General features: G+C 41.3%; 1 protein-coding gene across 5 annotated transcripts in view; it reads left to right on the top strand.

Annotated features, from left to right (window-relative positions):
• Positions 1-27,919, top strand: part of ATF6 (activating transcription factor 6) — a 198,685-nt gene that overhangs the window by 18,443 nt on the left and 152,323 nt on the right. For all 5 annotated transcript variants that reach the window (XM_049635268.1, XM_049635270.1, XM_049635267.1 and 2 more), the window contains exons 5-8: positions 1,171-1,300; positions 2,365-2,568; positions 10,006-10,226; positions 27,210-27,395. In XM_049635268.1, the coding sequence (XP_049491225.1) occupies positions 1,171-1,300; positions 2,365-2,568; positions 10,006-10,226; positions 27,210-27,395 (741 nt within the window). The remainder of the gene's footprint in view (positions 1-1,170; positions 1,301-2,364; positions 2,569-10,005; positions 10,227-27,209; positions 27,396-27,919) is intronic.

Raw genomic sequence — 27,919 nt, 5'->3', positions numbered from 1 at the left:
TCAGCACAGAGCCCGATGTGGGGCTCGAACCCACCAACTGTGAGATCATGACCCGAGCCGAAGTCAGGCACTCAACGGACTGAGCCACCCAGGCGCCCCTGGTCTATTTTTTATTATAAAATATTTTAATTACTGTTTGTTCAAATTTCTTTCTTCTTCCTTTATGGCTTCTGGGTGTTTTTTTTTTTTTTTTTTTTTTGTTTTAAATTAAGGGAGACTACATTATGCTTAGAGTAAACGAATATTCTCTTAATTAAAAAAAAATATTTTTTTAAGTTTATTTATTTATTTTCGAAAGAGAGAGAGAGGGAATATCCCAAGCAGACTCCACACAACCAGTGTAGAGCCCAGTGTGGAGCTCAAACCCACGAACCATGAAATCATGACCCAAGCCGAAATCAAGTCAGGTGCTCAACCTGCTGAGCCACCCAGGCGCCCCTCTTAATTTTCCTTTTAATAATCTTACAGAGTATTTTGAAGATGGTATGATGTATTTATGTAGGTCTATTCTATTATTATATGTAACATCTTTTTCTCTCAAAATAGAAATGCTACTTTTATCCTATGTTAAATTTCCGTATGCCGACAAAATGAGACAGATCTGCTAAATGTTAAGACTTGGAAAATGTTATCTTTGTACATCTCTGTATTACCAATTCATCCATTAAATAGCCCTGTTCCTTTTAGTGTTTGTCTTTCTTTCAAAACATTTGGGACAAAGACAGCATTAATAAATAAAGAATAAAAATTAGTAAGAACTATTTGTTTTGAGTTTCTTGTAAGACTGAATAGGAGACTGGGGGAAAAGGATATTGGCATTTTCACCATAGACTTATCATATACTAAATGTTTGTATAGCTAGGAACCAAATAAATACCAAGCTTGTGGGAGGAAACGTAGAAGCAGATCAGTGATTCCCATCTTTAATATGAGAGGATAACATAGAATACTCTGCAGTTCGGGTTATTTTTCCCTAGTATTGATGGATAATGCTTATTTATCCAGTCTCTTAGTACTTAGTATACAAAGTTTCAAATATATTACACCTTTGCCTTGAAGTTGTCGTGAAGCATTTATCTGCTTATGTATGGATCTTGCCCCTCTAAGCAATTCTCTGCTCAAGGACTGTATGCTTCTGCATGAATCTGTTTGTGTTTCATGTTGCTACAGGAGGAGTTGGATTTGTCTTCTGCTTCCCAGATGTCTCCCCTTTCCTTGTACGGCGAAAGCTCTCATAGTCCCTCCTCGGCAGAGCCACTGAAAGAAGATAAGCCCATCATTGGCCCTAGGAGCAGAGTTGGTATGACTCCATGTCCTAACTTGGACTGAGCTTAGGTTCCGTTTTTAAAAAGAAAACGTTGGATTAAGTTCATGTTTATTAAGCTGGGTTTTTGGTTTTAAAAGAGTGGACCTGTTTTGTTTGTTATGGTTAGTTAATGTGGAGAGGAAAGGCAGGGAATCCTCTTCTTTGGTGGTTTTGTCTTTCTAGGTGAAAAATGCTTTAAAGTAGAAGTAGGCCTCATCGTTTTCAAGAGAGAATGCCAAGATTCAGTTGAAGATCTTGATTGTGAAGGCCATTTAGTTGTGACATTTATTACCTCTTAATCTTTAGGCTTTATTCACTGATTTTAGCTATTCTCCTTTACCAGTTCATATATCCCCTTCCCAAAGCTGCGGCTTGGTCAGAAAGGAAGATCTCACTACTTATAATTTTTTTTTTTTTAATGTTTATTTATTTCTGAGATAGAGACAGAGCATGAGTGGGGGGAGGGGCAGAGAGAGAGAGAGAGAGAGAGAGAAAGAATCTGAAGCAGGCTCCAGGCTCCAAGCTGTCAGCACAGACCCCGACGCGGGGCTCAAACTCACAAACTCTGAGATCATGACCCGAGCCGAAGTTGGTCGCTCCACCAACTGAGCCGCCCAGGCGCCCCTCTCACTATTTATAAAATAAATAAGTCATGGAGATGTCGTGTATAGCATGGTGACTGTAGTTAATAATACTGTGTTGCATATTAGAAAGTTGCTAAGAGATTACATCTTAAAAATTATCCTAAAAATTGTAACTGTGCTAACGTGGTAATTTGACTTACTGTGATGATCATTACATGATACAAATACCGAATCATGTCGTACACCTGAAATTAATATAAGGTTATATATCAATTGTACCTGAAAAGAAAAGGGGAAGACCTCAGATTAAGGACCTTTCTTGAGTCCAGTAAGATCTAGAGTGGCTATGCTTAAACTCCAGTTGAGGATATTTACTAAGAAGTCAAGATAATGTGTAGAAAAAGGTGTGTAATGGAAGCTGTGTTCTGGGAATTGCTTTCAGATTGATTTGTGATTTGTTTGGATTTTCTCCAGCAAATGGAATGACTCCAAAGAAAAAAATTCAGATGACTTCAAAACCTTCAATTCAGCCCAAGCCTTTAATACTTCCAGCGGCACCCAAGACTCAGACAAACTCCAGCGTTCCAGCAAAAACCATCATAATTCAGACACTGCCAACACTGATGCCATTGGCAAAACAGCAACCAATTATCAGCATACATCCTGCACCCGCTAAAGGTACCTGAGTAGAATTTGAGGCTGTGTGTGTTTAAGTGATGGGCACTAAGGTTGCGTCATGTCATTTGTTTTATCTTGGGTTATAATTTCTGAGCACACGCTGAGTGCCAGGAATTGTCCTTGGTTTTGAGGATTCGCAGAGATGACTAATACGTCGTTCCTATCCTAACAAGAGAGATCGCTCTCCAGATGAGTTATGTTTGATACGTCTTTTTTCTTACAGTTTTAGTTAGGAAAACAACTGTCAGGCTTGTGATTTTGTATAGCCACTTGTAATGAAGAAGAAAATCTGGGAAACTTCCTTGGTATCATTTCATCTTGAGGTTTTTGTGTCTATGAACTCTTGTTTTTTGTTTTAAACTTTTTTTTAACGTTTATTTATTTTTGAGAGAGAAGGACAGAAAAAGAAAGTGCACACGAGCAGGGGAGGGACAGAGAGAAAGAGGGACAGAGGATCCAGATCAGGCTCTGCGCTGGCAGCAGAGAGCCCGATGTGGGACTTGAACTCACAAACCATGAGATCATGAAGTCAGATGCTTAACCAACTGAGCCACCCAGGTGCCCCTGAACTCTTGTTTTTAAGAACAGGTCAGTATGTAAAATAACATCACAGGTCTAATAGGTGAGTTTTGGCAAAAGGATCAGGCTCTTAGTCTCTGCAGAGGCAACATGGTTTGGTAAACATGATCGTGAGTAGGGGCATTAGAAAGGAATCTGGGGGCTCCTGGGTGGCTCAGTCGGTTGGGTGTCCGACTTCGGCTCAGGTCGTGGTCTCACGGTTTGTGAGTTTGAGCCCCGCATCGGGCTCGGTGCTGACAGCTCGGAGCCTGGAGCCTGGAGCCTGCTTTGGATTCTGTGTCTTCTCCTCTCTCTGCCCCTCCCCCACTTGTCCTCTGTCTCTGTCTATCAAAAATAAATAAATGTAAAAAAAAAAAATAAATAAAATAAAATAAAAAAACAAGAATCTGAATGCTTGTCTTCATGTAGTTAAGAATGTGTGTGTTTCTATATTTTATCCACCAGATGGCCTCACATACTTGATTCTGCAGGAATTACATCTAGCGTTGCAAGAAGTTGAGAGAAGTTCATGTTTGAGGATTTGGTAACTGTGCAGATATAGGAATCATTTGCACATGGAGATGTCTTAGGCAGATTGCCTATCACTCTCTTCATATTGCTATGTGCACACAAGAGTAAAGGAAAATTTGTTTAATGTTCTTTCCCTGAATTTAGGACTAGGTCTTAATGGGGCATGGGTTATAAACAAACCACCATTGTTACACTTGTCTTTATGGCGCTGTTCCCAGCTCTGGGTTGTTCATTCACTTCTTTGGAGCAAGAAGAGCAAGTTTTAATGAGAGCAAAGGTCATAAATTTGATTTCTAGTTGATTTGTTAGTTTTGTTCTATTCTAAGGTCGTGAACAATAGGACATTGACAAAGAGAACCAGGTGGGAGACTGGACAAGCCAGTGAAAAATCCATCAATCTCTACCAACCTCCCCCCCCCCCCCCCCCCCCCCCCCCCCCCCCCCCGCCGACAAACCTGAGATACCTGTGCTTTCAGTGCAGGGTCAGAACTGCTGCCTTTATTGTGCAAAAAATAGTGGTCCTACAGAATGGGTATGCTTGTGGTCTGTGAATGGATGTAAAGTGTTCATGAACTCCTTGAAATAAGATGTAAGATTTATTGTATATGTGGATTTTTCAAGGAGTAGTCTCCAAAACTTTTATCGGGATTTCAGAAGGGTCTGTATCTTCCCAAAGGCTAAGAATTTAAACTTGTGAAGAACCTCGTTATAGTTCCCGTAATGTATTAAAACACAAGTATACAAAGCAACACTTGACGTTATTATGACAAGTGTGTAAAGCAAAGGGTATTGCTAAGAATTTGCTCTTAGCAGATCATGCTTGAGTGATAGAAGACAAACTTCTTTTCTGAGCAGGTTATCAGGTTCAGAAACCTGAATCACACATTATTCAGAATGTCAGTGCCTTCCCATTATCTGAAGATAGTACTTACGTTTGGGGAGCAGGTGCTAATATAAAGTGCTTGTCTGTTTTTGTAGTACAATCTAGAGAGTTGGTATTATGAAAACATACAGCTTTAAGTATGTCTTCCATTTATTTGAAACAGGTAGAGGGGAAATACAGGAAAGGCATTTTACAGGTAATCAACATAAGTATCAGCAGTAAATATTTTACTATTAAAAGAGAAGTAATTCTTACAGGATTAAGTTCAAATTCTCTCACTTGGAAGTCAGGCGCACCATGGTTTGGCTCTAGTTTCGTTTTCTAACTTTACATTATAATCACTCCTTTTTATAAACCCAACTTCCTCTTCTAGCCTGATGAATCTGGCCGCTGTCCCTTGAATTCTCATGTTTTCCCTAGTTTCTTGGCTCAGACCGTTCTGTCTGCCTGGAACAATTTCTGCCCCTAAGTCCGCTAAGAGTGTTAGGAGGAGTGCAGGTGAGGGCTGGTGAAAGCCTGCTGTATCAGTGAGAACGGAGATCCAGGATGGAGAGTGCGAGTATGGGAAAGTGCAGAATCACAGGCTTGGTGATCGGATGGTTTGGAAGGGGAACGAAGGATAGAGCGGAATGTATCCTGTTTTGGGCTTTTTTTTTTTTTTTTTAATTTTTTAATGTTTATTCATTTTTGATAGAGTGCAAGCAGGGGAGGTGCAAAGAGAGAGGGAGACACAGAATCTGAAGCAGGCTCCAGGCTCTGAGCTGTCAGCGCAGAGCCCGATGCGGGGCTCGAACCCACAAACTGCGAGATCATGACGTGGGCTGAAGTCGGATGCTCAACCGACTGAGCCACCCAAGCACCCCCTGTCTTGGGCTTTTTGAGTGGATGATAGCGCAAGTCATTGAAACAGACGATGGAAGTGATATAACTTGCCCCAGGTCATTCTGCTCATGCGAGGTAGAGTCAGAACCTGGGCCCAGGGGGTCTGGCTCACGGCCTGTAATTAGTCACCATACTACTTTGTTGCCGCTAAAAGAACGCAGAGATGTGCCCCTTGATCTCAACAATTCTAACTGGGAGTTCACACGTTTATGTAAACAGTTAAATAGCAGTCACTATGAGAACTAATGAATTAATAATTCATGCAGTACCCTTCATGGAAGCTATTATTATACAGAAATGGCAGTTAATAATAAATAACAGCCAACATTGAGGTTTTTTTCTGTGTGGCAGACACTGTTATAAGTGTTTCAGTGCATTATCTTGTTGAATCCTTACATCAGCTCTGTGAGGATAGGGACTATTATTATCTTCATTTTACATAGGAGAAAATTAAGACACAGAGAAATTATTTACCCCAGGTCGCATAGCTGTCCTATTTTAGACAAGGTAGGCATTCAGCAGTGCTGGATACATAGTTTGAAGCCTCTGAAGAAGATTGACAAGAAAGAACTATTACAATTGATGAGTCATACATAGAAGCATTTAGCATTGAATCTAGCCATGTTCTGTTAAGGGGGATTTGCGTGTAATGCCTAAGAGGATTTTGAGCAGGCTGAAAGGGATAAACAGCCTTTTGGTATGTCCTTTTGGACCGTTTCCACGCTAGGAACAGCCGTCACTATGTTCAGCTGCTAACTGAGGCCCAGAACAGTTCTTTGCATTACGTTTTATGATCTGTGAGCACCTTTGGGTCCGTGTTGAGCAAGTCACTCTGAGTTTTTCTTGAACACGTCGTATTAGAAATTTCTCCCCATTCAGTCTTGAGACCCAAGCAGGCCTGGAGTATTTAGAGGATCCTCGGTTTAGATGCTAGCTGATTTGGGGATAGTTGTGTACCCTGGGACGAGAGGGCTTGACGTGCGTTACAGAAAACAGGAGGCGGCGGTGGCCTGGTTGGACTCGGAGCCACATTCGGTCCACAGACCTTGCCTCAGTGGTGCTCTGTCTCCCTCACTGCATGATGTGGTTCTCTCAGCAAGGGGATGCTGCCAGCTAGGCCACAGACAGGACAGACTTGGGTTATTCTTCTGAGTTGAAGAAATATCCCGAAGCCTCCTGCATGTGTTAGCTGGAACTAGAAGTGTGATCCCTCTCTTTGAAATGACTTAACGCTTTACGCTTACCCACTCTTGTCTTTGGAATAATCCCCAAGTTCACCGAACAGTGTTTCATTTCGGGACCTTTTTATTGTACTTTTGAAACTCACAAGACGTGGAACACTGCTTCTAATAATGCTCTTTCTCAAAGTATGGTTTTAGGTCAAGTGGTTCCCAGCCTGCAAACTGTGGACCTAAGGTGTGGGTGGTGGGAGTGGTAGCCTTGGGCATTGTGCAAAAGGCATCTGCAAACCCATATAGGGGGCAGGCATTTTCTATACACTGGATAATTTGTTTTATATATCTTTGTACTCCGGGTTTTCAGATTTTTGTGGCTATAGTTCCGAGTGATAAACTACAGATTTATTTTAAATTTTTACTAAGTTCTTAATAGCCTTTTCTCAACATGTATTTTTCAGTCCCTGGAAACTGAATGGACAGCCCTGACCATCTTGGGTGGCCATGATACTTTTTAAAAAAATTTTTTCTTTTTAATATTTATTTACTTTTGTGTGTGTATGAGAGAGAGAGAGAGAGGGAGGGAGGGAGAGGGGCAGAGAGAGATGGAGACAGAATCTGAAGCAGGCTCCAGGCTCTGAGCCGTCAGCACAGAGCCTGACGCGGGGCTCGAACCCAAGAGCTGTGAGATCGTGACTTGAACTGAAGTTGGATGCTTCACCGACTGAGCCACCCAGTTGCCCCATACTTTTTGATGTTAAAGAAAAATACTTATATTCAGGGTGGGACCCCTTGGTTGAAGTTTTACATAATAATGAGTTAATAACGAGTGTTGTGGTTTCTTAACAAGTGTTACTAAAAAACTTGACATTTGGTCACATGCTATTTATTTAATTTATTTTTATATTTGCACATTTGGTCTAAGCATATTTATATCTGCTTCTGAGTCATTTCCTTATTTTATACGTTTTTGTTTCATAAAAGGAGTCCAAGGGAAAAGAAGATAAAAATGTTTAGTGATCATTTTTGTCCAAGTAAATTGTACGTATTACTTTTACATCTTTTGTGCTAATTTAATAATTTATCTGGGATGTAATGCTATTAACTAAATTCTACTTATAGTATGCTTTTTGAGGCCATCTGAAACAAAGACTTTGGTTTAATAGATGTGACTTTTTTTTTATGCTAAGACAGGTGTTCTTAACAAACAGGTGTTCCGAAGTATTATTTAGATTTTCAGTTTTCCTTGATCCTTTGAAATACCGAGCTGAGTTTTACGTGGGTCATGTTACACTGTCTGAAAGTATAATGCCTTTTTTTTTTCCCCTTAAAGAAGAATTATAAATATTTATGTAATTTTAGTTGCTGGTTACTTTAGTACCTTTATTTTGTTAGATATTTTGCTCAAGCAGCTGTGGATATTGGGGGAGGCTTTCAGCACCTGATAAAATTGGCCGGATCTGAAAGGAAACATTGAGCAGGCAAGTAAGATTTTTAATAGACCACAGTTATGAGTTATAGGAGTCTTCTTTAGGTTAATGATACTGATTCTCCAATTAACATAATTGAAAAAATAATGTTAAATGTGAGGATTGAGAACAGATTTGTAGGCCATTTTGTGTGTGTAGGGGGAGTTGGTATTGTCTACAGACTGTTTTAAATTACGGATTTATGTTTCCTGTGCCTGTTAGCTGCGAATTCATCTCAGATGGTTTTAACATTTTTTTAAACAAGGATATCGTGAACAACTTTATAAAAAATATATTAAAAATTTTTTTCCTAACGTTTGTTTATTTTTGAGAGAGAGAGAGAGACAGACAGAGACAGAGTGTGAGCAGGGGAGGGTCAGAGAGGGGGAGACACAGAATCCGAAGCAGGCTCCAGGCTCTGAGCTGTCAGCACAGAGCCCGACGCGGGGCTCGAACTCACGAGCCTTCGAGCTGTGAGATCACGACCTGAGCCGAAGTCAGCCGCTCAACTGACTGAGCCACCCAGGCACCCCCAAAAGTATATTTTTAATTGAAGTCTAATTAACATACAGTCCTACTAGTTTCGGGTGTGCAGGTAACGCCTGAACAACTCTATACGTTACTCAGTGCTCATCACAGGAAGTGTGCTCTACATCCCTTTATCTCACCCTTTTCCCACCCTCCTCCCCACTGGCGACCACCCGTTCTCTGTATTTAAGGGTCTGGTTTTTGTTGCTGTTTGTCCCTTTTCTCTGTTGGTTTGTTTTGTTTCTTAAATTCCACATATGAATGAAATCATACAGTATTTGTCTTTCTCTGACTTATTTCACGTAGCATTATGTTATCTAGATCCATTCATGTTGTTGCAAACAGCAAGATCTCGTTCTTTTTTATGTATTCCATTGCCTGTATTTACCACATCCTCATCCATTCATCTCTTGATGCACACTTGGGTTGCATCTGTATTTTGGCTATTATAAATATAGCTGCAAGTCTTAACATTTTGATATTTGTAGCTCCTGTCTTTCCAAGTATTGAGTTACTGAATCACCGTTTATATATTTTTGGTGTTGTATTTCTAAATCCGATTAGTTTAAAATACATGGCTCTCTTGGGGCGCCTGGGTGGCTCAGTCAGTTGAGCCATGACCACCTTTGGCTCAGGTTATGATCTCGCAGTTCATGGGTTTGAGCCCCGTGTCGGGCTCTGTGCTGACAGCTCAGAGCCTGGAGCCTGCTTTGGATTCTGTGTCTCCCTGTCTCTCTGCCCTTTGCCCGCTCACTCTCTTTCTCTCTCTCTCTTTCAAAAATAAACATTAAAAACAATTTAAAAAATAAAATAAAATACGTGGCTCTCAGTGTTCAGTATAAAAGTCTTGTTACTTACAATATGAAAAATATTTTTTAGTACTAATTTCAGAGGTTGATAGAAAAATCTATGTATAACTTACCAAGTTTGGCACACATGCAGTTGAGAAAAAATATGGAAATACATTATTAATGATAACTTCAAAGGGAACAAATTTAGTTTTCATTAAAAATACAACAACAGAAGTTTGTGTGTGTGCTGCTATTGATTATGTTTTAATTGGTGGGGTTTTTGTTTCTGTTTTTTTTTAATGTTTATTTATTTATTTTGAGAGAGAGAGCACAAGCAGGGGAGGGACAGAGGGAGAAAGGGAGAATCCCAAGCAGGCTCTGTGCTATCAGCATAGAGCCCAGTGCAGGGCTCGAACCCATGAAGCTGTGAGATCATGACCTGCAAAATCAAGAGCCAGACGCCTAAGCAACTAAACCACCCAGGCACCCCCTTCATTGGTGGTTTTAAATCCCTTCAGTGTCATCTTCCTGTTACAGCCGCAGAAGAGACCTGAGTGTTCGGCATCCTCTGCCTCAACGGTGGTGCACGCTGTGATTCCTTTCCTTCTTTCTGCACTCAGGTCCAACAGTAGTGCTCTCTTCGCCTGCCGTGGTCCAGCTTCAGGCACCTGGAGTCCTGCCCTCTCCTGCCCCGGTCCTTGCTGTCACCGGGGGAGCCACGCAACTACCTAATCCCATGGTGAATGTGGTGCCGGCCCCTGTGGCTAACAGCCTGGCGAATGGAAAACTCTCTGTGACTAAACCTGTCCTACAAAACACCGTGAGAAGTGTGGGCTCGGATGTAAGTGTTGAAACCCAGTGCTTTATCACACCTGATTTCAAAACCAACAGAACCAAAACACGCTTTGTTTTCCTTGCCTTGTTTCTGTTTTCTAAATTATTTTATACTGCCTCAAATAAAAGAATGTGCTGGGATTGCACATCTGTTATTTGGTGGCAGATTATTTTGTTAGAATCCAAGCGAAAAGGTCTGAAAGAGGCTAAAGTTGTTTGATAAAAAGTGATGTATAGGGGCGCCTGGGTGGCTCAGTCGATTGAGCGTCCGACTTCGGCTCAGATCATGGTCTCATGGTTTGGTTTGTGAGTTCAAGTTCGTGAGTGGGCTCTGTGCTGACAGCTTAGAGCCTGGAGCCTGCTTCAGATTCTGTGTCTCCCTCTCTCTGCTCCTCCCCCATTCATGCTCTCTCTCTCTCTCTTTCTCTCTCTCTCTCAAAAATAAAGCAAGCTTGAGGCGCCTGGGTGGCTCAGTCGGTTAAGCAGCCGACTTCGTCTCAGGTCATGATCTCGCGGTCCGTGAGTTCAAGCCCCGCGTCGGGCTCTGTGCTGACCGCTCAGAGCCTGGAGCCTGTTTCAGATTCTGTGTCTCCGTCTCTCTCTGACCCTCCCCCGTTCATGCTCTGTCTCTCTCTGTCTCAAAAATAAATAAACGTTAAAAAAAAATTAATAAAAAAAAAAAGCTTTGGGGCGCCTGGGTGGCTCAGTCAGTTGAGCATCTGACTTCGGCTCAGGTCATGATCTCACAGTCTGTGGGTTCGAGCCCCACGTCGGGCTCTGTGCTGACAGCTCAGAGCCTGGAGCCTGCTTCCGATCCTGTGTCTCCCTCTCTCTCTGCCCCTCCCCCACTCTCACTTTGTCTCTCAAAAATAAATAAATGTAAAAAAAAAAATTAAAATAAATAAAGCTTAAAAAATTAAAAAAAAAAAAAAGTGACGTATGCATACTTTGCTGTAACTCCTTTCGAGCCCTCTCCTCACATTCTTCAAGCCCTTCCCCAGCCCAGGCAGACACTAGTGTCTTACAGGATTCTTTCAGGTCTCCTGATTGAAATGTCTTTGGCAAGACCCAGATAAGAGTCTGTAGACTATTTTCTCATCAGGGTTTATATTTCTGTCCTGACTTATGAAGGGTTTTCACCCCTGGGTAATAACTTCCTGCTCTTAGGAATTCTGTCTCAGTGACTAGTTGGTGTTTTCCCATCTTTGCAAATCTTCAGGTTTTCTAGCCTGTTGAAGGTTTTTTTTTTTTTTTTTTTGCAATTTATAAATCACAGAGTTTCCTAAGATCTGTCCTCCCTGAAGCCAGTTATAGCATTTGCCAGCTAACTCTGCTTTCTTAAAACGTGGTACAAAAATACCTCACGTTATGTACTAAGAAGTAATTGAGTATCATGGGCCTAAAGTTTAATGAAAGTTAAAGTCAAATAACCATTCTAATAACCAGTCTAATAACCATCTCTCAAATTGTTACTGGGAAGCCAAACTCATGTGTTTTCTTTAAGATAAAAGTAGATATTACTGACTGTGAATATTGCCACACTACCTTTTCTTTAGGTTTTGCGAAGTACTTTTAAAGTCCTAAAGCGCTGTGAGTTCTTAAGGTTATCGAATACTGTCTGATCGGTCCACCCTAATTTATTAACCCAGCATGTCAGCCCAGTAGTGAAATTGCTCCTCTGTTGCATTAAACACAACCGAGTGACCTCAGCCGGCAATATTGTAAAGACCCATAACAAAGGAATATTTTCTGATGAAGCAGAACATTGAAGATCTGCAGTAATTCCCATAGCGTTTATAGGTATTGAAAACTGTGCACCCAGACACGGGGGAAGATTAGTGTCGGACGAGAATAGACATGGATGGTACAGGATTAGCCTTGACTGTTAACGTTCCTTTAATTTGAGGTCCAGAAAAGGTTAAGCACAGTGCTTATGGCATAATAGGCACTAATACACAGTGTGTGTTTCAGTTGAAGGTGAAACGATACGCTGGCATTTGCTTGAAATACTCTGGGGGTGGGGCAGGAAGCCCAAGATGGAGGAAACAAGATCGGCAAAATGTTGACAATCATCAAAGTTGGGTGTGTCGTCTTTCTTTCGTTGTGGTGTGTGGGAAAATTTCCATAGTAAATAAACAACAATCGGCGTCCAAAACAATTCCGTGGTATCGTCAGTTAAAAAGTTTTATGGGGCCCCTGAGTGGCTCCGTCGGTTGAGCATCCGATTCTTGATTTCAGGTCAGGTCATGATCCCAGGGTCATGGAATCGAGTTCCTGGTTGGGCTCTGTGCTGAATGTGGAGCCTGCTTGGGATTCTCTCTCTTCTACCCTCCACCCTTCCTCTGCCCCTCCCCTGCTTGCACATGCGTACTTGTCTCTCACTCTTTTTCCAAAAAAAAAAAAAAAAAAAAAAAAAAAAGGATGGGGGGGAGCCTGGGTGGCTCAGTCGGTTAAGCGTCCGACTTTGGCTCAGGTCATGATCTCACAGTTCGTGGGTTCGAGCCCCGCGTCGGGCTCTGTGCTGACAGCTCAGAGCCTGGAGCCTGCCTCGATTCTGTGTCTCCCTTTCTCTCTGCCCCTTGCCTGCTTGCTCTCTCTCTCTCTCTCTCTCTCAAATATAAATAAACATAAAAAAATTAAAAAAGAAAAAAAAGATGGTACAACCAATAAAAGAAAGGGTGTGCTTTTCATAGGAGGCCGAGAAGGCTAAGAATGATGAAAGAGGATTTTTAAAATGATCCTTTAAATTTTCCTTTTAATCCTCTTTAAATTATAAATTGAATGTTTCTTCTGTGCAATGGAAGTAGCAACAGAAAATATCAAAGTTGTCTTTATTCCATGTTAGGACATTTAAAGTATTTATTTTTTTATTTTTAATTTTTTTAATGTTTGTTTATTTTTGAGAGACAGAGTGAGTGTGTGTGTGCTTGCATACGAGTGGGGAGGGGCAGAGAGAGAGGGAGACACAGATTCTGAAACAGGCTCCACGCTCTGAGCTGTCAGCACAGAGCCCGATGTGGGACTCGAACTCATGAACTGTGAGATCATGACCTGAGCTGAAGTTGGATGCTTAACCTACTGAGCCACCCAAGTGCCCCTGAAGTATTTGTTATGAAATACCTTAGACATGGAAAAAGGTAAAGACTAATTAGAACTTTAGAAAATATAGATTAACAGCATGTCACAGTTGTTAAAATATTAACATAATGTTAGTCTGTCTTCATAGACTTACAACGTCTGATCATGGGACAGTCCAGAGGAATGTGGCCAGGATGGGAAGGGGGTCTGGGAACTATGTTCTGGGTAGAGGCAGCGTTTAAGGTTTGGAATGACTCAGTAAACTGAAGAACACTGAATGTAGATCTGAGAGGCGATTCTAGGACGTGAAGGTTGATGTGTGGAAAACAGGGTGATTGATCTGGGTTATTCTAGAAGACTCAACTAGAACAGGTACAGTTAGCGTTATTTAGAAAGGGTCCTTCCAACCCTAAAATCCTTTGATCCAGTCATTGTATTTAAAAACGGGAGGAGATCTTTTAATGTTTTTCTTCCAGCTAATATCGGAATAATAAGCATCTTTTTTTAAAATTATTTTTTAATGTTTATTTTTGAGAGAGAGCGAGAGAGACAGAGTGCAAGCAGGGGAGGGGCAGAGAGAGAGAGAGAGAGAGAGAGAGAGAGACACAGAATCTGAAGCAGGCTCCAGGCTCTGAGCTGTCAGCACAGCTAACTGGGAACCTAACTGGGAACCTAAACTTGTGAACCGCAAGATCATGACCTGAGCCCAAGTAGGATGCTTAACCAACTGAGTCACCCAGGCGCCCCTAAATAATGAGCATCTTAATGTTGGTACTCATCATTGTGTTCTGCTGACCCATTTTGTAATCTCTGAACATTTCAGTTGGTTATTTATTGATCAATTAGACATTCACTATAACTTCTCTGGTGCGAAAGACCACGTTTGTTCTGCTCTCACACTCTTAAGAGTATTCTGTAAATCTGGTGAATAATTTACTGATGAAGCCTCCATCAACATTGAACTGGGGGATGTGTGAGATGCAGAAGTATAGAACCAACAGGTATGATTTTTTTTTTTTAAGCAGTATTTATTGGCTAGCATTCTTACTACTTTTCAGAGTTTAGAGTCGACAGTATTATAGGAGAAAGATTTCAAGTACTGTGTGTCTAGTGCAAGAGACCTAAAGGCGATTAGAATAAATTTTCTAGTCAACCTGAGTTGAGGTTTTGTGCTTATTTTTCCTTGGCCTGCATATCAGGAAGTGAGCCAGGCTTTTTCAGTATGAGTTTTCTGGTAGAGGTTTTGACTTAATGTTTATTTCAAGTGAAGAAACATCAGTCTGTCCTATCAGCTGGCCAAGCCTCTCAGGAACCCGAAGTAAATTTGTTCCAGAAGGAGCTGCAGGAAACTTTGATCTGCTGGGATGGTCTCCTGTGTTAGTAACTTGGTTGACCTTAATAGTGCGTGCATTTGTTAGACTCAAGTCCCATGAAATTATGATAAATTTGAAGTGGTATAAATTTCTGATTAAAAATGGCCCAACAGAAAAATTTTTCATTCTGTGCTTTTTGTGCTTTTAAGCCAAAAGTGTGGTGAAAAAGCAGTAATTCAGCAAAAGAAAGCGTATCAGTCTTTTGTGGCTTTGTAAGGCTGACATGGCTTCTTTTTTCCTACCTTTTTTGTTCTTTTGTTTGGCTAGTTTCAGTCTCTGGAGACCTGCTACTGCCCTAAGTAGCGTTTTTTGCATACCATATTCTGCAAACTGCATTAAGTGCCACATTTGCTGTTATGAAACAGTTTGCCTGGTTCAAATTATAATCTCACTCTTCCTGCCTGTTGCTGGTAAATCTGTTCTGTTTAACTCTTGGAAACCTCACCTAAGTTTTCAAGAAATGTGGTTGGTTTTTGGCTCTGATCGTGATGGAAAAAATGAACGTGGTCTCTCATTTCAGGGTAGAAATTCTCTTATGCAGTTTCTTAGTAAATGGCAATCTTGGAACTACAGAGTTGCCTTCATAGGAGAGCGTGCTTATCTTTCTTTAAAGGGCCGTTGAATGTTGCCAGACGTGGAACCAAGGGCTGAAAGCAAGCAGTCTGTTTAAATCTGCACTGCCATAACTACTACCCTCTACCCACCATAATTCCATAAAGTTCATGAAGCATTATGGCTCTGGTTTTAGGTCCATGGAGTTATATTGTTGTAGTTGTCTTGTTTGGGATAAAAGACCAGGAAAAAAAAAAAGTGTGGTGAAATTGTATTGTGTCCTTCGTACTGGGCCAAGGTGAAGCAAACCCCTATTGGAAATCAGTAGGTGGTAACAGTGGAAAGAAAATGATCAGGAGCTAGGTCAGAACTAGAAATCACATCAGATGGGAGGCCGATCAGGGAGAAATCACATCAGATGGGAGGCTGATCAGAGACAGGCTCTGCTGACAGGAGGCCCCAGGCCTTCTTCTCAGCCCATTCACCCCATGAAGCATCTTACAAACCTTTTATTACCTTGTACTCTCTAATTCTTTACTTAGTGACCTTGACCCTCCCATCCCAGTCTCCTCCCTTTGGGGGATCCTGCCCTAATCACTAAAGCCGTCATAAGAAGCTGGGTGCTGGGGAGATCCCTTTCTACCTGCCTGCAGGTATTAGAAATGGCGTGAATGGGATTCTTCTAGCATAGTGAACTAGAACTTTGTCACTTCGTTTCTCTGGAGACACCGTTATACCGTTAGGTTTAAGATTTCGGGTACGTTAGTACTGTGAGCGTGGAGGTCACATGATATGGGCCCAGACGGATGCTGTGCACACGGTGTTTCTTTATTGCAGTGAAGGAATGCTGAGCTTTACAGCCAAGTGGTGGGCAAGTTTCCTCATTGTCCAGAGGAAGACATTACCTCATCTCTCAAGGTTTCTTGCTGGAAACAGCCCTGAGAAACGGCCTGGGTAAAGAGTGGTCAGGGCCTTGTATTCTTGGCATGCCCGGGAAGACGTATAGTAACACGACTCACAAGAGACCCTAGAGAAGTCCTTTTCAAGGAAAATACAAATCTAACGTAATTTATTTCCAGTGCAAAGCAACGCAGAGAAACTGTTAGAGAAATGGAGAGTGCCTGTGCTCTATTTTGGAAAAAAAAATTTCTTTTTCTTTTTTAATGACGCTTAAGCTGCTTGTGTTATCTGTGACACCCAAGAATGGGTTCTCTGTTAGGTCTAAGAGTGAGCTGAATATCCTTAAATGGTGTGGCCAGCTTAGATCTAAGAAGATAAATAATGAATAGATACTTTTTATGACTAAATTCCTTGATAACAAAGACATGGGATCATGATATTTCTGTAGGCTTTGAAAGTAAAGGAATCCATCAGAACAAATTCAACAGGAAGGATTTGGAGACCGAAAAAGCCATCCAGATTTTAGTAAAAGATTATTTCTGTGCTGACTGCTTTCTGGCTTTGCTGCTAGCAGGGACTCTGCAGATCAGAGAAGAACATGCTTTGTTAAAATATTTGTAGTTTCTCCTTAGATGGAGGTGTGGGCCTTCTAAAAATTTATCTTGAATAAGGACTTTGGCAAATCATTTCATTTGTGGTTACGGTGGTTTTGGAAAGGGAACAGAAGGTGTTTCTCCCCCCGCCCTGCTGGTACCGCACTTAGATTTGTGTCATTAGGTTAGATTTGTGAACTGTGGCAGCTGTGGCATTCTTTGTTCTGTTTTTGTTTTTTTTTTCAGTTTGGCATCTTGATAAGGTTAATAATTCTTGAAAAAAAATTTTTTTAACGTTTATTTTTGAGAGAGAGAGACAGAGCATGAGCAGGGGAGGGGCATAGAGAGAGGGAGGCACAGAATCCGAAGCAGGCTTCAGGCTCTGAGCTGTCAGCACAGAGCCCGACGCAGGGCTCGAACTCACGGACTCCAAGATCATGACCTGAGCCGAAGTCGGCCGCTTAACCGACTGAGCCACCCAGGCACCCCAGGAAATAATTATTTTTAAAGGGATGCTGATTTCCATCTTAATAAATAATTAATACTTAATTCCCTTTTCTCTGGTTTCCCTTCCTGCAACCTGTTCCTGAAGACAGTCCTTCCATGCCCCAGATGCTTTGTAGCTACTGGGTTCCCCTGTCCAGAAGCAGTCACTGTTACTAGTTTTTCATGCGTCATTCCTGAGACAGTTCCTTAATATATTGGTATTTACAGTTTTACCTATTTACCTATTTTACAGAAATGGTAACTAGTGTCTACATGCTGTCCTGTACCTTCCTTTTCCCCTTCAGTATATCTTCGCGTACTTGCCATATCGGCACTTAGAACATTTTCTTGTTCCTTTACTAGCTGCGTGGTAGCCTGTTTCGTTCCGGTGTCCTAATTACTTAAGGTTTTTTCTTTATAAGCAGTCCCTTCGTTGAATAACTTGATACTCATTTAATTTTGTTTATGTGCAAGTATATCTGTAGGAGAAATTCCTAGAACTGAAATTAGAGGCAGAAGGTAGGTAGTTTTGATAGATATTGTCAAATGGCCCTCCATAGGGTAATTCTAATTTATTCTTCCACTTTGAGTGTATGAGAGTGCCAGTCACAGGGCCATGGACAGTGTCTCCATACACAGCTCCCCTTTTCTTCACGTCCCCCCTTTCCTTGCATCATTGATTATAGTACTGGGTATGTGCATTTGTCTGGAGAGAGAGTCTGTAGCTTTCTATGTAATTTTTTTTTTTTAATAGCTTGTTGAGATAAAGTTCACCTTTAAAAGATCTAAAATTTAGTGGTTTTCAGTATATTCACAAAGTTGTGCTATGGCAGGAGCTGCTATCTAATTGCAGAATGTTCTCATCCCCCTAAAAAGAACCTCCCTACCCATTAGTGGTCATTCCTATTCCCCTCCTCTCCCCAGCCCCTGGCAATCACTAACCTGCTTTCTGTTTGTATGGAATTGCCTATCCTGGACATATTATGTCATGGAATTATACACAGGGTGGCCTTTTGTGTCTTCCTTCCTTTCTTTCTTTTTTTCTCTCTCTCTCTCTCTCTTTCTTTCTTTCTTTCTTTCATTCTTTCTAACTTTATTTATTTTGAGAGAGAGACAGAAAGAGAGAGCATGAGTGGGGAGGGGAAGAGAGAGAGAGAGAGAGAGAGAGAGAGAAGGAGAGAGAGAGAATCCCAAGCAGGCTCCACACTGTCAGCGCAGAAGAGCCTGACGTGGGACTCGAACTCACAGACCATGTGATGGTGACCTGAGCCAAAACCAAGAGTTGGACGCTCAACCGACACAGAGAGAGAGAGAGAGCGAGCATGAGCAGGGGAGGGGCAGAGAGAGAGGGAGAGAGAGAATCCCAAGCAGGCTCTGTACTGTCAGCACAGAGCCTAATGTGGGGCTCGATCTCACAAACTATGAGATCATGCAAGAGTTGATGCTTAACCAGCTGCGCCACACAGGCGCCCCGAGATCAAAATCAAGGAGGCTTAACTGACTGAGCCACCCAGGCGCCCCCAAACCCTTTTTGATTTAGAGAGTATTTACAAATCAGTGAGAAAAATGCAAGTTAACCCAATAATCAAATGGATAAAATACGTGACTAGATAATTGACAAAGGAGAACGGCCAAGTATTTCGATGGCTGTCTATTCTGGAAGGGGCGTGCCCCCTGGAAGATATATTTTATGACTCTGTGAAAGAATATTAATTATTAATGGAGGAGAACTTTTGACTGGTTAAATAATGATATGCAAGGATTAAAAGTGTTAGGGTTAAAATTTTCTGTGGCTCTGCAGGTGTGTGTGTGTGCGTGGGCGCATGCGTGTTAGGCTTTGTATATGGTGATAATACTAATTATATTCATAATGATATCTCAAATATTTACAAGTTGCAGAAACAAACCATAAAAGACTTTTTTTTAATTTTAATTTTTTAACATTTATTTATTTTTTAGAGAGACAGAGACAGAGTGTGAGTGGGGGAGGGGCAGAGAGAAAGGGAGACACAGAATCTGAAGGAAACTCCAGGCTCTGAGCTGTCAGCACAGAGCCTGACGCGGGCCTCGAACTCACGAACCATGAGATCATGACCTGAGCCGAAATCAAGAAACCATAAGAGACTCTTGACAATAGAGACCAAACCGGGCGTCAGTGGAGGGCGGCTGGTGGGGGATGGGCTGGGGGAGTGATGGGTGTTGAGGAGGGCACTTGTGTTGAGCATGTAAGATGCTTAGTTAGATGTAAGTGATGAATCGTTAAATTCTCCCGAAGGCGATACTACATTGTATGTTATATATATAACTAGCATTTATATAAAAATTTGAAGAAAACAATTAAAAAAAAATTGCAGAAACAGAAATTCTCCAGAGAACACCGGTACCTTCACCCATTCACCTGTTAACATTTTACCCCATTTGCTTTATTAGTTTGTTCCTTCTGCCTGTCTCTCCATCCGCACACATACTCGGTTTTCCCCCCTGAACTATTGTAGAGTAAGTTATATACTCTGTAGTCCTTTACCACCAAACATTTCAGTGTGTGTTTTTTCAGCGTAGGGATAATCTCTTACATACCCATAGTATAGTTATAGTTATCAGCTTCATTCATTTACATTTGTAAAATACTTCAATCAACTGTCAGTATTACAGTTTTATCAGTTGACACAATAATCTCCTTTATTGAAAATTTACCCTTTCGGTACAAGAACCAGTCAAGGGCCAGATACTGCATTTGGTTGTTATCTGTCTGTAGCTTCTTTAAATCTGGAACATTTCCATAATCCTTGTCTTTTTGACGCTGTAGGGGAATTCGGCTCTAATACAGTTTGATAAGTACTTCACATTCATATTGGGTTATAAATCATTTATTTTCACAGAGTCCTATTTGATTCTTAAAAATCCTTGTAGAGTGGGTACTGTTGATTCCCATTTTACCGTGGAAGGAATCGGTTAGGTGTTTTAGCCAAGATCATCTTGCTAAGATTGGCTACATTGATAAAGTAGTGTGTGCCACACTTGTCTAAGTGCCTGACTCACAGATATTTAAGCTTCCTAACAGCCCTTTGAGGTGAACGAGAGCCCCGATACATACAGAGTAAGGGGCAGACCGAGGGATCTTGGAGGAGTGTGAATTATACTTGGGCTGTTTTTCAGCTTCTGCAGCGATTAAAGGCGATTCCCAGGTTTTGTCTGTTTTTGTTTTGTAAGTCATTTTTAAAATTTAAAATCTGAAAATAGGAGCTGGGTTGTGGGCAGATATTTTCAATATTGCTTTATTTGCACAGTTTATCTGAGCAGCTGTGAGGCACATTGATGATGGAGTTCAGAATTTTTGCCTCCTCACTCGATCTGTTCATAGCTGCAGGGTAGCTCCCCTTACTGAACCTCCCGTATGTGTGGAACATTGTAGTTTACAAAGAACCTTTGTGTCCATTTGCTGTGTAATCCTCACCTGATCATCTGACCTGCTCCATCTCAGTTAGGATTCAAGCCTAGGCCTTGTCTCAGTCCAGTGCTCTTGTCACTATTCTGTGCTCCATTAACGGGGCTTTACTTTCAACGCAGCCCTGATGCAGCATGAATTTCAGATTATTACGTCTTAAAACTTGCTGCTGCCTTTTCTCTCCCTCTATAAGTGTATTCTCTTAATTTGTAAAAATTTTCAGCAGGTGGTTGTAAGTCTTGAGAGACAAAGTATAGAGACTGATCTTAGGTGAACAATGTGGTGATCTCAAAATCGACAGCAAAGTTAGTCTTATCCGTATCTTATGATGCAGTAGTCATTTCCGGGATATGTGGTAGTTCAGTATGGGTGGTTAGCATCAGTACTGGAACCGTTTTGGTTTGAGATTGAATGAGACCTTTAGGGGATTCACGGGGTGGCTCTCAAGTTTTTGTCCACAGCCCACAGTCCACAGTAAGAAATGTGTTTTACATCTTTCTCAACACACACGGTCTAGGGAGACAGTAAGTAAGCTCTTACTACATTTAAAGCATTCTGTTTCCTTTTATTTTATCCTGTGCTTTTCTGTCAAGTTTTTTTTAAGTCTCTTATGACCCACTAAATTTATCATGCTACTTGCTATTGGGTCATAATAGGTTCAAGAACACCATTCTGGTCTAACCCCCTTTTATTACTGCCGTGAAAACGGGCCCTGGGAGCAGAAAGGATTCTTCTAAGATCTTCCAGTTACTTCATTGCAGTCCTAGAGTAAGAATTAAGGACACCAGTTTCCAGTACTGTATTGTCATCTGATGACTTCAGTCACTGTTACTCTTAGGTGGCTGCTGACTTATTTCTGGGGCCGTGTGAAGCAGGGGAAACTGCTCCGAGGATCCCTGATGATCCCTGTACATAGGACGTCCTCCGTCCTTCAGGAGGCCGTGCCCGACTGCGCGGTTTGCCTGAGAGCGTCTGGTGGACGCTTCTGCCTTTGCCTTCTGCCGGTCCTTCCCCTTCGCTCAGGACAGGCGGTTGCGTAGGGCAGCTCGGGCCTGCAGTTAGCAGGGGTTGCGTCTGTTACCTTTTCTCACTCGTGAAATCATACTCCCTGTCCAAAGGCATTCCGCATTAAAAAAATAAAAGTTTGTAGGGTGAAGATTATTGCCTTGACTCTGCCAATTAAATGGCTCAGGTGGCCAGTAATGAAACTGCTTTATTTAATTTTTGGTGACCAGGAACTGGGTATAACACACACACACACACACACACACACACACACACACAATAGAAGGAGTAAAATGAAATTTTGGCTTTCTGTCATGAGATTTGAGAAGAGTACAGGTAGTATAAGTGGAAAGTTTCCCCTTTTCTGTTTTGAACAATTTTATGAGAAAAAGGGGAGTATTGTGTGTGTGTATATATATATTTTTTTGTTTTTAAGGAGTTTTTTCTTTATTTTTTAAGTTTATTAATTTTGAGGGAGACAGAGACAGTGTGAGTGGGGGCAGGGGGACAGAGAGGGAGAGAGAGAGAATCCCAAGCAGGCTTCCTGCTGCCAGCGCAGAGCCTGATGTGGGGCTCGAACCCATGAAACCATGAGATGATGACCTGAGCCGAAATCCAGAGTCAGACGCTTAATCTACTGAGCTACTGAAGCCCCTCTTTCTTTTTTCCCTTTTTTTTTTTTTTAAAGTTTATTTATTTATTTTGAGAGAGAGAGGGAGGGTGAGAGAGAATCCCAAGGAGGCTCTACACTGTCAGCACAGAGCCAGACGTGGGGCTCAAACTCCCAAACCATGAGATCATGACCAAAATCAAGAGTTGGAAGCTTAACTGACTGAGCCACCCAGGTGCCCCTAAAAGAGTTTTTATTTTTATTTATTTATTTTTTAGAAGTTTTAATTTTTAAGTCATTGTACCCAACATGGGGCTCAAACTCAAAACCCTGAGATCAGCAGTCACAGGCTCCATGGACTGAGCCAGCCAGGTGCTCCCAAAAGGGAGTATTCTTAAGATTCCCAAGAGAAATCAAATTAGAATACTTAATTGATTTGAATATTTAAAGTAAAGTTGTGGGGCGCCTGGGTGGCTCAGTCGGTTAAGTGGCCGACTTCGGCTCAGGTCATGATCTCGCGGTCCGTGAGTTCGAGCCCCGCGTTGGGCTCTGTGCTGATAGCTCGGAGCTTGGAGCCTGCTTCTGTTTCTGTGTCTCCCTCTCTCCCTTCCCCTCCCCTCCCCCATTCGTGCTCTGTCTCTCCCTGCCTTTCAAAAATGAACAAATGTTAAAAAAAATTAAAAAAAAAAGGAATAGTAATAAAGTTGCCACAAATTAAATTTGCTAATGATTTTAGCTGTACACGTTTTTTTGGAATGTATTTGTAAATATATTTACTGCGATATGCAATAATATATGTTACATAAATTAAAAATGTGTGAGTTATAAAATGTGTGTGTTATATAAATCAGAAATTGGCTTTTAAATCAATTTCAAAGAGACAAAGTTTCTTTCTTCTTTTATTTAATGGAAAAATTGGGTTGTCTAATACGATGAAGGGTTAATCAGTGACCGTTTCTGCTTTAGGTATCAGTTTAGAGGGAGAGATTCACCGAAATAAGAAATAGAACCAAGGCAATGGCACCCATTAAGCCAGTGATTTCATCCATGGTGATCAGTACTTGATCTGGCTTGAGTTTGTGCGAGATGTTGGAATGTATTTTGTAGCATTAAAATATCCTATTTTTGTATCTGATTTAGCCATACAGGACTTTGAAGCTCATTTCTTAGCAACATCACAGAATCAAAAGTCTAGATGGTCTATTTTTTTTATAAGAACATAATATAGTATTGCTTGATCGTGAACTTTTAAAATTAAACAAAATGCAAACGGATTTGGAATTTTGACTCAAATTGGTGGAGCCTTCAAAAGCAAAAGTACATGTTCATCTGTGAAAGTTCTTCTTTTCTACAAGTCTTTCTTACAGTCAAATGTTCGTTTAATAATGCAACGCCTTATTTTACAGTGTAGTGGCACTAAAGGGAGAGTATTTTATGGCTGTGAAGTTTTTCCTTTTTCTTTTTCTAAGCACAGTGCTTGATGGGAGAGTTGTCTGAAGCAGGATGATCAGAAGCAGGGACTGACGACCTCTTCGCTCATTTCAGTCCTGTTAAAGCATCTGACAGCCCTTAAGTGAGATGTGCCAATTGATTAATGAGCCAGAGTACTGATTTTATGTTTTCAGACTGCTAACACAGGAGATGAAGCATTGTAGATACACGTGTTTCCATAGCCTTCCTTTTCAGACAGGTACATAATGAAAGTAAGCACGGAGTTCACGAGGTTAGGGTGCCATGTTGAGATTCAGGACTTCCCATTTGGTATAAAAAGCAGTGTGGGGCTGTTATATACCGGGATTGTGTGTGCTGGGCTTGGAGTCAGCTGCTCTAAGTTCTAGCTGTGGCACGTCCACTCTCCAACAGTGGATCTGATGAGGAGGCTTATTTTAAAGAATCTCGAAAACTGTAATAACTTCAACAGGAGGAGATTGATATAGAACATCAAGATAACTGAAATACCATGCGTTCTCATTGCATGTCAAAGATGATCATAATACATCCGGGGTGCCCGAGTGGCTCAGTTGGTTAAGCGTCCAACTCAGGTCATGGTCTCACGTTTTGTGAGTTTGAGCCCTGCATTGGGCTCCACGCTGACAGTGTGGAGCCTGCTTGGGATTCTCTCTCTCCCTCCCTCCCTCTCTCTCTGCCACTTCCTCGCTTGTGCTCTGTCTCTCTCAGAAAGAATGAACAAAAGAAATAAATTAAAAAAGATGATCATAATACATTCATGCAAAAATCAGTATACAAAATAGTAACTACAGTGTAATTTTTCTTGTAAAATATATCCCCCACCAGAAACACAAACACCATGGCTGTGTGTGTGTGTGTGTGTGTGTGTGTGTGTGTGTGTGTAGTCTGAAAATCATAATTTTTTGGTCTAGGAAATACAGAATAACTTAAATATTATACATTCAAATAGCTGAAGATAGCTTGCTGAGATGTAAAGTTGGAACTCTTATGTTTGGCAATTCCTGTGGGTTTCATTTATTTTTACTCTCTATCCTTTGTGTTTATTGGTAGTATTGAGTGTTTATTTTTGGAACTATTGTATCTTTTTCTCTGGGAAGCAATGCATGGCCACAGGTGGTTTTCATTTTTTTTAGCATGAGGCATGTGCACTGACAGCCTTTGAAACTCTCATGCTGTATAATGTGCAGGTGCTTTTATTGTTTATAGAAATTCCTAATCCTTGTTTGAAATTTATTAAATGGTGTGCCATCTGTAAGCCTCCCTAAATTCCGCAGATTAATTAGCCTTTAAAGTAAGGTTGCCTTTTATCTAACGTTAGTATAAACTCTTCCATCTGGGAACCTTCTCTTTCATGCGCTTGTTCAGTGTTCTGTATACTTTAGCACTCTGGAATTAAGTATTAATTATGGACCCTGGCCTTCTCAGTAACCATGAAGAGCACTAAGAATAACAGTAGACTGAACAAAGTGGCATTGTCCAGAGACTGCTTTGACGTGGTGAAGAATCATCCATCAGGGCTTGGCCGCTGCTGCGTGTGTGTGTGTGTGTGTGTGTGTGTGTGTGCGCGCGTGTGCGCACCGTGTTACTGTAGAGTGGGATGGTTACTCCTTAGGGAAGGTTTGCTGATGATGGTTACATAAGTTAGCATTCCTATGAAGCTTCAGTAAAGGAAGGAAAAAAGAGAAAAACACCCTCTTTTGACATCTCCTGTAGTTTTTTTTTTTTTTCCCTTGTAGCTTCTGATTGAAAGTTTGTTGACAGTATTTGGTGCAGAGAGATTGGCTTTGGCTCTTTCGAGGAAGTGTTGTGTGGGGTTGGAATTGTGTTATTATTTTAAAAGAAATCAATATTATTCTGTTTACTGGTCTCACCGAGCCATTGAATGCCACAGAGTGGAACGTTTATTTTTTAAAGTCAGTTACAAAACATATAAAGTCAGTAGTTCAGTCATCTGTGTACTTTAAAAATAATCAGTTTAATATTATTTGGTGCTTTTTATGGACTTAATTTTGCTGCCTCACCCTCTGCCTCAAATAAATTAGACTAATGCTGTTAGTTCATTATGGACAAATAGGTTCCATGAGTTCTCACTTAGAAAATGTGACGCAAATAATTTTTCTCAGTAAGTTGTGATTTTGGAAGATATTGTGGGTAGTAAGCAAAAATGGAGAATTACATAGTTTTGGCTTCTAATGTAAAAAATTGAGGTTGAGAGAGAGTTAACACTCCCGAAACAGTTGAGAACATTAAAGGGTTCAGGTATATTTTCCAAACCATAAGGGCGTAAGACATTCAGGAAAGATGGTTTAGCATAAGCACAGTGTGGAGGACCCTGAGATTTCGGTTAGTGGAGGAGACCGCATTACAAACTGGCGTAGGTGGTATGGCTAAAGGAATGAATTAGGTGTGTGTGGAGATTGGGGGGTAGCCTCAAATGATAAGAATTTGGGTGTGGATTGAATGGTTGTTGGGTTAGGGCAGAAGGTTTGGTTATTTAGGGAGGTGGTCACATCATGGAAGGCCTTGAAAACAGGTGGCCAACTATGATGCATGAATAGCTTGTTTTTGCAATAGAATCGCAAGGTTTTTTGTTGTTGTTGTTTTGCAGGGTGACTAATCTTGCAGATGGCAGACAGGAAGAGATTGGAGACCATTGAAAATGTGTAGGAGACTATTGAAGTAGCCTGTAGGGATGTGGTAATGAGGGCCTGCTTTAGGAGGGTGACAGCAGGAATAGAGAGAACAGATTAAGTGAGACAGCACTGTCCCGGGAAGAAACTTGGTCATTAGCATAGCCTCAGTGCATATTTAGTGAGTGAATCGGGTTGAGAGAGGGGATAAATATGGGGAATGAAGGAAAAATAAGTTGATGGTCACTTCCTCCTAGATATCTTGAGAGGCATTTATGACTGAGAGAAGATGGATAGATAAATCCAGATAGAGGGAGATGATGAGTTCAGTTTGTGGGAACTGAATTTGAAGTGATGGTAACTTTGCACGTAGAAGTGGCCTTATAAGCAGTTGGATACGGGGTTCTGGAAAACAGTCAATTCAGAGCCTGAGTCTAAAGGTGTGTGGATAGGTACGTATATGTATATGTCAGGACACCGTCTGAGTTTCGGTCCTTTTCTTTTTCTTTTTTTTCCCTGAGTTTCTAAAGGGAAAATTGGAAGATCAATAAATAAGCCTTAGAAAAACATCAGAAGAAACCATTTCGCATTTAGGTTTTAGAAGGCCTTAGCCATTTGATTTCATTTTGCTTTGTTTAATATTTTTTAAAACCTGTTTTAAAACAAACGTAACCTAGGTTTCGAACAGATACGTTTTAAAGCAAACGTAACAGTCGTTTGCTTTTTTTTTTAATCGCTTGTTTTGTTTGTTTTTTGCTATGAACAAAAAATAATTGTTACATAAAAATCAGTCTATTCTGATCTGGTTCTAAAATTGGAATGTTTTGATTCATTGTAACTTTTTCTAGATTGCTGTACTAAGGAGACAGCAACGTATGATAAAAAATCGAGAGTCCGCGTGTCAGTCCCGCAAGAAGAAGAAAGAATATATGCTTGGCTTGGAGGCCAGGTTAAAGGCCGCGCTCTCGGAGAATGAGAAGCTCAAGAAGGAGAACGGGTCACTGAAGAGGCAGCTGGACGAAGTGGTGTCCGAGGTGAGGGCCAGCGACGCAGCCCCGACAAGATGGGTTCAAGCATTCTTTTTTTCCTGAGAAACCATCGGGAATGGTGTGCGTTTTAAATTGTGTAAACTAGGGGCGCCTGGGTGGCGCAGTCGGTTAAGCGTCCGACTTCAGCCAGGTCACGATCTCGCGGTCTGTGAGTTCGAGCCCCGTGTCAGGCTCTGGGCTGATGGCTCGGAGCCTGGAGCCTGTTTCCGATTCTGTGTCTCCCTCTCTCTCTGCCCCTCCCCCGTTCATGCTCTGTCTCTCTCTGTCCCAAAAATAAAAAAAAAAAATAAAAAAAAAAAAAAAATTGTGTAAACTAAGAGTCCTAGGAAAAAGAGGGTGCGTTAAGCCCTAAAGCATTTGCAATCGGAATAAAAGCATTGGGAAAAGGAGCTCGCGAATTGTACCTCCCAACCTGCGTTCAAAAGCTGTGTTTCCGGGGTACTCCTCTCTTTCTGACTAAGTGAATCGCCGTGAGGACCTTCAGTTGTCCCGCCAGGGCTTTCCTTTTA

The sequence above is a fragment of the Panthera uncia genome, chromosome F1 (assembly GCF_023721935.1).
Source record: "Panthera uncia isolate 11264 chromosome F1, Puncia_PCG_1.0, whole genome shotgun sequence".
NCBI lineage: Eukaryota > Metazoa > Chordata > Mammalia > Carnivora > Felidae > Panthera > Panthera uncia.
This window is presented reverse-complemented; position numbering and strand designations above follow the sequence as displayed.